We start from the raw sequence: 13331 nt of genomic DNA, 5'->3' as shown, positions 1-13331 counted from the left end.
AGCGGCTAGGCCTGTGAGCCATGGCTGCTAAGCCTGCGCGTCCGGAGCCTGTGCTCTGCAAAAGGAGAGGCTACAACAGTGAGAGGCCCACGTACCGCAAAAAAAAAAAAAAAAAAAAAAAAAAAAAAAAAAAAAATCAACCAAACCAAATAACTAGGTAAATCTGCTTTAAACAAAAATCGTAATGCATCCTAAAACCTAAGTATAATTTTACCTTTTTATTTTGAGATAATCATACATTCATTCATGTATAGTTGTAAGAAATAATACAGAAAGATCCCATATACCTATCACCCAGTTTCCCCCAATGGTAACATTTTGTATAACTCTAGTACAATATTACAGACAGGAAATTGACATTGGTACAATCCACCAACCTTATTGAGATTTTTTCCAGTTTTATATGCATTCATTTGTGAGTTTGTGTTCTATGCAATTTAATGCATCAGCACCACCAAAGTTGAGATACAAAACAGTTCCATCACCGAGATTCCTTGTGCTACTCTGTATTCCTTATGTTATAGCCACTTCCCTTCCCACCTCTTTCCTCACCACTGGCAACCACTAACTAATTCATCTGTTCTCTATCTTTATACTTTTGTCATTTCAAGAATGTTATATAAATGGAATCATACAGTATATAGCCTTTTGAGATTGGCTTTTTTCTCTCAGCATAATTTCCTTAAGGTCTATCCAAGTTGATGTTTGTATCAATAGTTCATTTCTTTTTATTGCTGAGTAGTATTCCATGGTATGGACGTACCATAGTTTGTTTAACCGTTTACCTACTTAATCTGTCTCCAGGTTTTGGCTATATCTGAGTAAAGCTGTTATGATCAATCGTGTACAGGTTGTATGGGAACATAAGTTTTCAATTTTCTGGGGTAAATGTCCAAAAGTAAAATTTCCGGGTCATATGGTAAATGCATGTTTACTTTTGTAAAACACTGCCAAACTATTTTCTACAGTGACTGTACCATTTTACATTTCCACCAGCAATTTATGAATAATCCAGTTTCCCACATTCTTGCCAGCGTTTGGTGTTATCACTATTTTTTTTTAAATTTTAGCCATTTGGATAGGTGTGTAGTGCATCATGTGTGTTGTGTGCATATGTGTGTTGACCCTTTTCTCACTTATCTGTGAGAAGATAAATAGTTAAATTAGACACAGCTAATGGCAAACTGCTTTCATGAAAGGTTTCTCAAAATTCTTATTTAAGATATCAGACCTACTTTAGATAAGTTATTCCTGCAGAATTGTAAGCTAAGTGGTCACAGCTTCTGATCTACAGTCAGACATTTCTATATAAAAGCCTCAGAGTTGGGTCTTAACTACATGGTTTCCAAACCTGCAAATCCTCACCCTTCCTTTCTGAGGTCTTCTTAGTGCCTCTAATCTTTTTGGTTTCTCTCTGTAAAGCCATGCCTTGCCTGTTGATTCTAAAATCCAAAGAGATATGAACAGTGAGATATCAGAGAATATATTTTAGTTTAGATGATTTTTTTTTTTTTTTGGCTGCGTTGGGTCTTCATTGCTGTGCGCGGGCTTTCTGTAGTTGTAGTGAGCAGGAGTTACTCTTCGTTGCGGTGCACGGGTTTCTCATTGCGGTGGCTTTTCTTGTTGCAGAGCATGGGCTCTAGGTGGATGGGCTTCAGTAGTTGTGGCTCACAGGCTCTAGAGCGCAGGCTCAGTAGTTGTGGAGCACGGCCTTAGTTGCTCCACGGCATGTGGGATCTTTCCGGACCAGGGCTCAAACCCTTGTCGCCTGCATTGGCAGGTGGATTCTTAACCACTGCGCCACCAGGGAAGCCCTATATTTTAGTTTATTGTCTGATTCAAAGTAAGCAAAGTCTCTTTGTTTTACTATGTATTCATCACCTCCAATTGGTGTCCTTTGGCTTATAGTTCTAACTGTACCTGCTGGTCAGGTTGCAGAGGAGACTGTTATTGAAGAAGAGGCAGAAGAAGCAGAGAAATTGCCACTGACTAAGAAACCAAGGATAGAAGAGATGACAGACAGTGTGGAGGAAAGCAAGGTAATGTTTTTAGCAGTGGTGGAGAGAAGAGAAGGCAAAGATTCCAAAGCCAGAACTTTCAAGGCCCAAACCCTTCTTTTTTGTCTACTCTCAGGAATTCTTACCTGTGGTGGTTTACTTTTACAGGAAGGCACTGAAAGAGAGCTGCTTCAGCAGCAACTCCAGGAGGCTAATCGAAGAGCCCAGGAATACCGACACCAGCTCCTAAAGAAAGAGCAGGAGGCAGAACAGTACCGCCTCAAGCTAGAGGCCATGGCCCGACAACAGCCCAATGGAGTTGATTTCACCATGGTTGAAGAGGTGGCTGAGGTAGATGCTGTAGTAGTTACAGAGGGGGAGATGGAGGAGAGAGAGACAGAAGTGACTGGGGCAGTAGGGACCACAGAGCCTCATACTGGAGTTTCCATGGAAACTGTTTCAACTTAATGTACAAGGGCCACAGCTTGTGCTGTGTCCATCTTTTTCCTCTTTTTAAAAGAAAATACAAAGGACAAACATTGTATCAAAATTAAGAATGTCCTAAAGAAGAAAACTATAGCAGGGTACAGAGTTTGGGCTCAGGAAGGCTCTCTATGCAACTGGAAAATTCAAAGCCAAATTTAGGGAACAAGTCTTCTGAGGGACCAAAAGAATAAGGACCAAATTTCTCAGCTCACATCGTTGCTTGAAGCATAGAGGTAAAAGAATGCTGGATGTTGCAGATTGATTGTTTTTTAAATAACTGACTTTCTATCAAAAGATTTTAAAATAATATTCCTAATATGGACACACCCAGAGCCTTTAATATTATAGTTGTACCATCAAGTGACCTGAAACTTTGCCTTAGATTTATGATGTGTACCTGTTAGAGGAGAAACCTAATTGGGAGGAGGGATTAGATGCAAGCTTTGGGGAAGAGAAAGAAATATATTCCACTTCCGAAGGAGCAGGCAGGCACTCCCCACTATCCTGAATTAATTTCACTGAAAAGAAATGTGTGATTGCCTCACTGAATTTGCATCCATTGTGTGTCCATAGCTCAGATGCCAGTTTAAGAAACTGAAATAGAATTTTTAAAAACTGGAAAGGAGAGAAGTGTATATAAATCCAAAATCCTCCAGGCTGTGCCTCTACAATGCTGGAAAGTGGCCAGAAAGAGGCTCCTGGGGTTAGGAAACAATCTGGTCCTGAGATACCAACTTTGCTCTGGCTGGATTTTATGAAATCACAATCAGAAGGGTAGTCTGTTGTCAGAACAACTTGCTTCCAACCATTTATTTATGTAATATCAAGCTTTAATATCAACTTTTTAATTTTATAAAACTTTGTTGAGTTTTCTAAGTGTGCCTTTCTGTGGAACTTACATGGTATCCTCTCATAGGCAAGAAAAGACAGGGGGAGAGATGAATGCTGAGGATGTTGTATAGCTTTCTCCATCTGATTTGGGTTGAGTAAATTGCTCTGTTTCCTTAAGGTCGGGCCTTGTGCAGAGCTTTTGTGCCTTATAGGTGCTCAGTGTGTGCTGGCAAAGGGACTGAGAACTACCAGTGCCGTAATGTAAGGAACCAAAGATTCTGACCAGATGCTTCGTCACCTGACTCTCTTCTCTCCCACTATGCCTGCTCCCTTTGCTTATATACTTTTGAAAGTGTTTCATTGCTGGGATTTCTTGGAGTTTTCTTTAAAAAAGGGAATACGGATGGAGAGAGAGGGGTTATGAAGAGGTCATCATCCTGGACTTGCTTGCTTGCTTTGTTATAAATTAGAAGCAACCAGAGGGAGCTGTGCCAAGTAAACATTTGAATGACTGTTTAGAATATGGTTTTCTTAATTAGCAATCATGGGGAAAACATACATTTTTAATTTGGAATAAAATGTGACAGTTAACATGGTTCTGTTTACCTTGATTAGTGAAGTAATTTGCTGCAGTTTTCCAGAGGTGCAGAATCATTTGGGGCTTAAAATAAACTGAAAACATAACTCCCCAAACCAAATTTAACAAACAGAATTGGCTATTAGAGGTTTATAGACAAAAATATCAGTTTTGAAATTAATCTTGGCTGCAGGCCACCGTAGCTAGGTTTTCTCCATGGACCAAGTACTAAGCACTTCCCAGATGATCAGAGATTAGTCTGCACTGTTGGGGATGATGGAGAAATGCAGTGAAGCAGCCTAGGTGAGGGAGAGGGTAAAATTGTGGTATCTGCTGTCGAATCGTCCTATTTCTGTTTGCAATATTTTTCCTTTTTCTGAGTCCCTTTGTGAATCAGGTGCTAACAATAAGCTGCTATTGTGTGCCATTTCAAAGCTTTAGCTTAACTACAGAGGGACCAAGTGTTATTTTAGATGTGTTTTGTGTGTGTTCTTGGTGCATATATTGACTTTAATTCCTTCTTTTATTCTTTCCTGTTCAGGGAATGAAGGTTAACTGTGTAGAAAATACGCAGGCCCAACCACCTCACTCTCTGAGGTAGCTTCTTATTGAGGGCGGGGAGTTTCCATCCAACACTCCCTTCTGAGCATACAGAGTCCCTACTGTTTGGGGGAGCTGTTTAGAGTTTCTTATTATTCTTTTTTTGTAAGAGCCTATCATTCCCACCCAGTAAAATATCTAATACAGCCCAAGTCATTTTTGATGATGGGCTCTCTGAGATAGGGAGTTAAAGGGGGGGTTGGGATAGGGAGAGAGAGAAGGGAAATGTCTAGAACGGGGTGGGAAGCAAAAGGGCATTTGTTTTTATTTACTTGGAATAGACCTTTTCGCATCCCAGAGAAGGGAAATAGGACTTGATCTCTAATTGTATTGCCATAGAGAGAATGGTAGGTCAGGATCCCTTGAAGTAGTTAGATTAAATATTAAAGACATGAATGGCAGTACCATTGTATGATTTTGCATATTTTTCTGGATCAGCCATGGAAGTTGGAAAAATGTTGCTAGATCTTCTGGGTTTGGGGATTCCAACTGGCTTATTGGTAAGGTTGGATAACAAAGAATCAAACAGACAAGTGGTTCAGAGATGGTACTTGAGCAGGAGAAACCTGAAGCCTAGGATGATTGCCTACTTCAAAATAAAGCTGCTTTAGTAATATCAGTATTAATATAGGAATATTAGACCCTACATTTACATTTTGGTTTTAAGCTTTCCCCTAAAAAGGAGAAAGAAATAAATCTTAATATTTCTGTTCTTGTTCCTGGCTTCAGGAAAATTACTTACAAATGTATAAATGTACATTCCCTTCCTATCACTACCTCTGTGGGATCCCTCAATTGTAATGCCAGAGTTGAGGTCTCTTAATTGAAATATGGGAGAACTTGGCTTTAGGTTTTCTGTATATTGAACTCAGCACCTTAAAAGATGTTCTTTTTCTCTGTCAGAACTGTGTTTCATAATTTTTGCCTTTGCCTCTCCCCCTTTTTCAGCCTTAGCACTGCATTATTAAATGTTTGTGTCTGCTCAGTAATATTAGAAATCTGTGGCATGCAAAATGACTTTCTTTCTTTATATTGCTGTAAAAGAAATGAATTTAACAGAGGGCTGTCCAGTTGAAGTTAGGTATTTTGTGACCAGGGCATTTTTAACACCCCTTTGCTGCACGTATATATTGTGTACATTATAAATACATATGAATTTTCCCACTTTTCTCTTTGTTTATTTGAGGTTCAACTCTAAAGTACCTGGTAAAAGCTGGAAATACTTTTATTTCATTAAAAACATTAGAGAGGGTTTCTTTCAATTGAGTAAAGGCACTGAGGAAGAAAAAGCATTAATTTGGGCCTTTTTCTGAGAGGCATGCTCAACAGGCAGTAATGAGAAACCTGAGGAGTGAGGCCCTAGGGAGAGCTAGTACCTAGCTTTGCAGAGATTTCTTTAGCATACAGTGTGATGACAGCGGTAAACTGAAAGATTCAGAGCCGGGTCAGGGGTAGAGATGGAGCTGCCTTTCCACAGAGCAAACCTCCTTTCAGCTCCTATGGTAGCTGTTTTTTTTTTTGTTGTTGTTGTTGTTGTTGTTGTACGCGGGCCTCTCACTGCTGTGGCTTCTCCCGTTGTTGCGGAGCACAGGCTCCGGACGCGCAGGCTCAGCGCCCACGGCCCACGGGCCCAGCCACTCCGCGGCATGTGGGATCCTCCCGGACCCGGGCACGAACCCGCGCTCCCTGCATCGGCAGGCGGACTCCCAACCACTGCGCCACCAGGGAAGCCCTATGGTAGCTGTTTTGACTGGCATTTGTATAATTTCTTACACCTCTGAAAAGGAAAGAAACCCTAGATAAAGTTCCATGGCAGAAGGAGCAGATATTCTATACATCTGCTTCCCAGTTTAGACATCTCAGCCTTTTAAGGAATGACCATTTTGAGAAAGCTTCTGTGGCTCTTTCCTAACAAACAACATTATGGACCCCCAGAGCTAGAAGACATGAGGCATATAGTGAACTATTCCCAGAAGTTTAATATTGAGTGGGAATCGGTTTTTGTCCAGATTTGTTGGAGAATGGCCTCCTGTTCTCTACTTGTTATATAGACATCTCCGTATGGCCAGAAAAGGAGCTTTAGAATGGAATACATATTAAGACCGCCTATGTGCTGCTCTAGGCTCTTATCTATTTCCACTTTATGTGATATTTTCCCCTTTTGAGTTAGTACTCTATTTCCTATGCCAATATATTTAACAAGAGACCAGGAGCAAGAAGGATGTGAATTCGAATTAAGTAGCTTTGAACCTCTGGTGCTGCCTTTTTTTTTTTTTTTTTTTAAAGACTCTCTTAAGATTAGGAAGTGGGGTGATATCCCTAGACTCCAGACTATTACATAGCAACTTGGCTTGTTAATGGCAGGAAATTGTTATTCCCTGTCTCTCTCCTCCCCTTTCCCCTCTAACTACTTCTGCCTCTGTGACCCCATTGTTCTTATCTCATTGAGTCTTTCCCAGGCACTAGAATTTAATTAATAGGTCACTTCTAATCTATGCGCCTTGTCTTTCCTCTTTCTGTTCCCCTCCTTCACTACCACATATTTTCTGTTTATTCTTAAATGGTTTGTTTCTGAGAATTAATCTAGGTCATACCCTATATCCTGTGCTTCCTAGTTGATTTCAGGCATCTTGCTCTATCAACAGTAATGATAGCAGCAGCTCCCTTCTCTGGCTTTGCCCTGTGTACTGTCCTTCTGCCAAGGCCATTTGTGTTGGGGGCAGCAGAAAAAGGGTAGGTGGGGTGCCTAGCTTCTTCTCAAAACATCTTCAGTTTTTCAGGTTGTCTGACAGCTTTATGTACAGTATGTTTTAAGAAAACTTAAGTATACTTCTCTTTTTTATTTAGGATTTTAATTAAATAGGGTTTGATTCTGATGAGCAAGTTTGTGTGTGTGTGTGTGTGTGTGTGTGTGTGTATGTGTGTGAGAGAGAGAGCATTTGTGTGTATGTCAGCACCTTAAAAGATGTTCTTTTTCTCTGTCAGAACTGTGTTTCATAATTTTTGCCTTTGCCTCTCCCCCTTTTTCAGCCTTAGCACTGCATTATTAAATGTTTGTGTCTGCTCAGTAATATTAGAAATCTGTGGCATGCAAAATGACTTTCTTTCTTTATATTGCTATAAAAGAAATGAATTTAACAGAGGGCTGTCCAGTTGAAGTTAGGTATTTTGTGACCAGGGCATTTTTAACACCCCTTTGCTGCACGTATATATTGTGTACATTATAAATACATATGAATTTTCCCACTTTTCTCTTTGTTTATTTGAGGTTCAACTCTAAAGTACCTGGTAAAAGCTGGAAATACTTTTATTTCATTAAAAACATTAGAGAGGGTTTCTTTCAATTGAGTAAAGGCACTGAGGAAGAAAAAGCATTAATTTGGGCCTTTTTCTGAGAGGCATGCTCAACAGGCAGTAATGAGAAACCTGAGGAGTGAGGCCCTAGGGAGAGCTAGTACCTAGCTTTGCAGAGATTTCTTTAGCATACAGTGTGATGACAGCGGTAAACTGAAAGATTCAGAGCCGGGTCAGGGGTAGAGATGGAGCTGCCTTTCCACAGAGCAAACCTCCTTTCAGCTCCTATGGTAGCTGTTTTTTTTTTTGTTGTTGTTGTTGTTGTTGTTGTACGCGGGCCTCTCACTGCTGTGGCTTCTCCCGTTGTTGCGGAGCACAGGCTCCGGACGCGCAGGCTCAGCGCCCACGGCCCACGGGCCCAGCCACTCCGCGGCATGTGGGATCCTCCCGGACCCGGGCACGAACCCGCGCTCCCTGCATCGGCAGGCGGACTCCCAACCACTGCGCCACCAGGGAAGCCCTATGGTAGCTGTTTTGACTGGCATTTGTATAATTTCTTACACCTCTGAAAAGGAAAGAAACCCTAGATAAAGTTCCATGGCAGAAGGAGCAGATATTCTATACATCTGCTTCCCAGTTTAGACATCTCAGCCTTTTAAGGAATGACCATTTTGAGAAAGCTTCTGTGGCTCTTTCCTAACAAACAACATTATGGACCCCCAGAGCTAGAAGACATGAGGCATATAGTGAACTATTCCCAGAAGTTTAATATTGAGTGGGAATCGGTTTTTGTCCAGATTTGTTGGAGAATGGCCTCCTGTTCTCTACTTGTTATATAGACATCTCCGTATGGCCAGAAAAGGAGCTTTAGAATGGAATACATATTAAGACCGCCTATGTGCTGCTCTAGGCTCTTATCTATTTCCACTTTATGTGATATTTTCCCCTTTTGAGTTAGTACTCTATTTCCTATGCCAATATATTTAACAAGAGACCAGGAGCAAGAAGGATGTGAATTCGAATTAAGTAGCTTTGAACCTCTGGTGCTGCCTTTTTTTTTTTTTTTTTTTAAAGACTCTCTTAAGATTAGGAAGTGGGGTGATATCCCTAGACTCCAGACTATTACATAGCAACTTGGCTTGTTAATGGCAGGAAATTGTTATTCCCTGTCTCTCTCCTCCCCTTTCCCCTCTAACTACTTCTGCCTCTGTGACCCCATTGTTCTTATCTCATTGAGTCTTTCCCAGGCACTAGAATTTAATTAATAGGTCACTTCTAATCTATGCGCCTTGTCTTTCCTCTTTCTGTTCCCCTCCTTCACTACCACATATTTTCTGTTTATTCTTAAATGGTTTGTTTCTGAGAATTAATCTAGGTCATACCCTATATCCTGTGCTTCCTAGTTGATTTCAGGCATCTTGCTCTATCAACAGTAATGATAGCAGCAGCTCCCTTCTCTGGCTTTGCCCTGTGTACTGTCCTTCTGCCAAGGCCATTTGTGTTGGGGGCAGCAGAAAAAGGGTAGGTGGGGTGCCTAGCTTCTTCTCAAAACATCTTCAGTTTTTCAGGTTGTCTGACAGCTTTATGTACAGTATGTTTTAAGAAAACTTAAGTATACTTCTCTTTTTTATTTAGGATTTTAATTAAATAGGGTTTGATTCTGATGAGCAAGTTTGTGTGTGTGTGTGTGTGTGTGTGTGTGTGTGTGTGTGAGAGAGAGCATTTGTGTGTATGTATACCTATACAGATCTATATTATATATACAATTTTTGTACTATCATTTAAAATAAAAAAATGTTTCATACTAAAATGTCGAAGTCTTACCATTTCAGGTGTCATTGAAATTTTTTCAATCTCCCGGGCAAAAATTTTATCTACTCCCTGGTCACAGATAATCCTTAAGAGCAAGTTTTCCCCGTCCTACTGAGCTAATGAGGGTGGAGCAGTGGGAGGGTGGTTTGTCAGGGGGCATCTTCTTTCCCCTCTTTGGTGCCTCTTCTGACCCATTCACACTCTCTACCTTTTCCTTATCTAGCTACTCCTCAGCTGGTATTCTTAACAGGCAGAGCAAGTTGAGGTAAGAACTGAAGTGAGAATGGAGAGAACTTTTGACTGGCTTATTAATTTACATCTTCTTTCCTTCTTTTATCCCCCACTCCCTTCCCTAAAAGCAAACAACCAAGAGAGGAGAATAGTAGCTGAAGTAAATGATTCTGTGCCTTGTGTGGGACTAAAGTCAATGCCAAGATAAGAGGCGGGGTACGGGAAGAACATCAGGCCCAGGGAGGCTTGGACATAGTGCATTTGCTCTGCTGGCTTCTAAGCTACTCTTAGTTAATAAGGTGCTTGTTGTTATCTCAGTCTAATTCAGCACATATTTATTAAGTAAATATGAGTAGCGTCTGGTTGTGGCGCAATCCCTGTTGATAGCCAGGGTTGAACGGACCCACTTGGCTGGCTACTTGGGTGTTCCCATCTAGTGTATAGTGTTCTCAAAAGCTGCTCCATTGGCAATAAAGATGCCTTTCTCAGATAAAGGAGGGTAGGGCTTCCCTGGTGGTGCAGTGGTTAAGAATCCACCTGCCAGTGCAGGGGACATGGGTTCGAGCCCTGGTCCGGGAAGATCCCACATGCCGCGGAGCAACTAAGCCTGTGCGCCACAACTACCGAGCCTGCACTCTAGAGCCCGCACACCACAACTAATGTAGCCCGCATGCCTAGAGTCCCTGCTCTGCAACAAGAGACGCCACCGCAATGAGAAGCCCCAGCACTGCAAAGAAGAGTAGCCCCTGCTCGCCACAACTAGAGAAAGCCTGCATGCAGCAACAAAGACCCAACACAGCCAAAAATAATAAATAAATAAAATTAATAAATTTAAAATAAATAAATAAATGAGGGTAATACCAAAGTTAAGGACATATAAGTATCAGTGTTCAACGTTAGAATCTCCAGGTAAGCTCTCAAAGTCAATATTTAGGAAATTGAACACTTACCATGTACTAGGCTGCATGTGGATAATTGCTTTTTGGTAAACAATACTGTGTACATATTAACCATAAGGTGCATCTGGCAGGTACCTCATAAATGTATATATGGTCTTTGCTCTGCCGAGAGAAAAAGAGCAGGAACTCAAAAAGCCTTGAGAAGCAAAGAACTGAAAGTGTTGAATTAAAATCCTAGCGAGACGGTTTCCCTGGTGGCGCAGTGGTTAAGAATCCGCCTGCCAAGGCAGGGGACACGGGTTCGAGCCCTGGTCCGGGAAGATTCCACATGCTGCGGAGCAACTAAGCCCATGCGCCACAACTACTGAGCCTGCGCTCTAGAGGCCTCGAGCCACAACTACTGAGCCCACGTGCCACAACTACTGAAACCTGCGCACCTAGAGCCCGTGCTCCACAACAAGAGAAGCCACCGCAATGAGAAGCCCACACATCACAACGAAGAGTAGCCCCCGCTCACCACAGCTAGAGAAAGCCGGCGTGCAGCAACAAAGACCCAGTGCAGCCAAAAAAAAAAAAAAAATCCTAGTGAGAAAAATCATCAGGCATATGGGAAGTTTGGAAGGGAATTGGAGATACAGGAACCTAGAGTTCTCTGAAGGGTAAATATTCTTAAATGATGGAAAAAACCATGAGCCAGGGCAACTTGCCTAAGATTTTCTCTCTCTGTGAAAGTGAGCCCTCTACTCCAAGATCAGTAGGTAGAAAATACAAGAGAAGGTTGAAGTGGGAGCAGCCTAGTGATAATTACACCTATGTAGGAGTTTCTGCAAAATGTCTGATAGCTAACAGTAAGTTTAGACTATAGGGGACCCCTGAGCCAGGTGTGGGGCTGCACTCTGCTAAACAGTCCTAAAGTTTAAGAAAGTTCTTACTGTAAAGTAAAATGATATTTTAGAGAGAGGCCAATATCATAAATAATAACATGTTTTTAGTTTGTGCTACGTGTCCATCAATGAGCTAGGAACTGTGCATGCACACAAACATACCTATCTTGCAAGGTGTGTATTATCTTCAGTACATAGATATTAAAAAACAGGCTGTGACTTTGCCCCAAGTCCCTCAGCTTAAAAATTTTTTTTTCTTTCTAAAACTACAGTTTCTACATAGAGTTAGTAGTGTTTTTTTCCTCTGTAGTTTGTCCTTTAGTCACAATACCGTCTCACTTGACTGTGGGCAGCTTAATTCATCTCAAATTGCAGTTAAGAAACTGGAGAGAAGTAAATTCTCCAAGCAGCCTTTCTAGCAAAATCCCCAAAGTAAGTTTTGCTCCAAAACTAATTCAGGAGGCATCTCCATAAAGCTGCTTGTCAGCAACACTTGAGCAAGGAGAGTCAAAGATAACCTCTCTTGCAGGAAGTGGATGGGGTCTTCATCTCTAGGTGTGCTGGATTCTTCTGTCTTTCCTTTAGATCACTTTCCTCCTTCCTGTATCTCATTCTCTATCCTGGGAGGCTAACCTGTATGAATTTCATCAACGGGTTCCCTGTGCTTTGGCTTCCAGTTGGATTCAGTCAGTAGGGAGCTCTGGGCAGGAGACTGGATGGAGACAAAAGACTGAAACCAGTGTATTGATTTCCCAGGTTCCCTCCCTTGGGGTCACCTGGACCTAGCTGTATCCTTTGATTAAAGGCTACTGCTCCACTCAATGCAATCTCTCCTTCCAAGTCTTAGTAGCCATTACCTCCCTTTGTCCGTTCAGGTGTAAGGCTGTTACTAGCCTCCAGTTACTGACCTATCCCTTGCCAACACTTTTTAAAAGGAGCCCTTCATTATTTTGAGCATGTCAACTATTTTCTGTTGGGACCCTAATACACCTGGTAAAGATAGGTGATCTTTTGGATTCATAGCCTTCATATTTTATCCATGTACTTCAATCTTACTCTCATACATGTGACCTTAAATTCTTATGAGTCAACAGTTCTGAAGGGTCAACTGCTGGATTAAGTAACAGAGAGTGACTCACACCTGTGTGGTTCCCAAGTGTGGGGTAGTAGCATCAAGGAGACATAAATCTGAGAGATAATAATAGCTCAGGCCCCTGTGACTTAGCTACCAAAGAACCCAAGATGCTGAACAGCTTTTCAAGCTTTGTGACTGTGGAACCTTCTGTGTTTCAGGTCCCCAAAGCTTTATACAAGCTGTTGGACTCTGCCTACTGGGGCCCTGGTTTCTCCATAACCTCCCAGGATACCTCTGAGAAATCAGCTTAGAAATCCGTCAGGATGACAACTTTATCCTGTTGGCACATTCTGTTTTTTCTAAAGACAAAGTTTGAGTTAATATCCTAATTTTAGAAAAAGACTATCAGGGCTTCCCTGGTGGCACAGTAGTTAAGAAACGCCTGCCAGGGCTTCCCTGGTGGCGCAGTGGTTGCGTGTTCGCCTGCCGATGCAGGGGAACCGGGTTCGCGCCCTGGTCTGGGAGGATCCCGCATGCCGCGGAGCGGCTGGGCCCTTGAGCCATGGCCGCTGAGCCTGCGCGTCCGGAGCCTGTGCTCCGCAACGGGAGAGGCCGCGACAGAGGGAGGCCCGCATACCACCAAAA

At 42.0% G+C, this 13331-nt stretch overlaps 1 protein-coding gene across 18 annotated transcripts in view; it reads left to right on the top strand.

The window, feature by feature from the left end:
* LOC102984115 (GA binding protein transcription factor subunit beta 2) overlaps nt 1–13331 on the top strand; it is a 62687-nt gene that overhangs the window by 21299 nt on the left and 28057 nt on the right. For 6 of the 18 annotated variants that reach the window (XM_055084330.1, XM_055084325.1, XM_055084326.1 and 3 more), the window contains one exon: nt 1909–2348. The exons of 2 other annotated variants lie outside the window; for them this stretch is intronic. In XM_055084330.1, coding sequence (XP_054940305.1) covers nt 1909–2348 — 440 coding nt within the window. Of the gene's footprint in view, nt 1–1908; nt 3109–3492; nt 7392–13331 lie in introns of those variants that run through there. 10 more of the 18 variants (XM_007130443.4, XM_007130441.4, XM_024116224.3 and 7 more) reach the window with 5 other exon arrangements.

This window comes from Physeter macrocephalus, chromosome 4 (assembly GCF_002837175.3).
Source record: "Physeter macrocephalus isolate SW-GA chromosome 4, ASM283717v5, whole genome shotgun sequence".
NCBI lineage: Eukaryota > Metazoa > Chordata > Mammalia > Artiodactyla > Physeteridae > Physeter > Physeter macrocephalus.
Note: the sequence above shows the minus strand (reverse complement) of the source record. Positions and strands in the feature narration are given on the sequence as shown.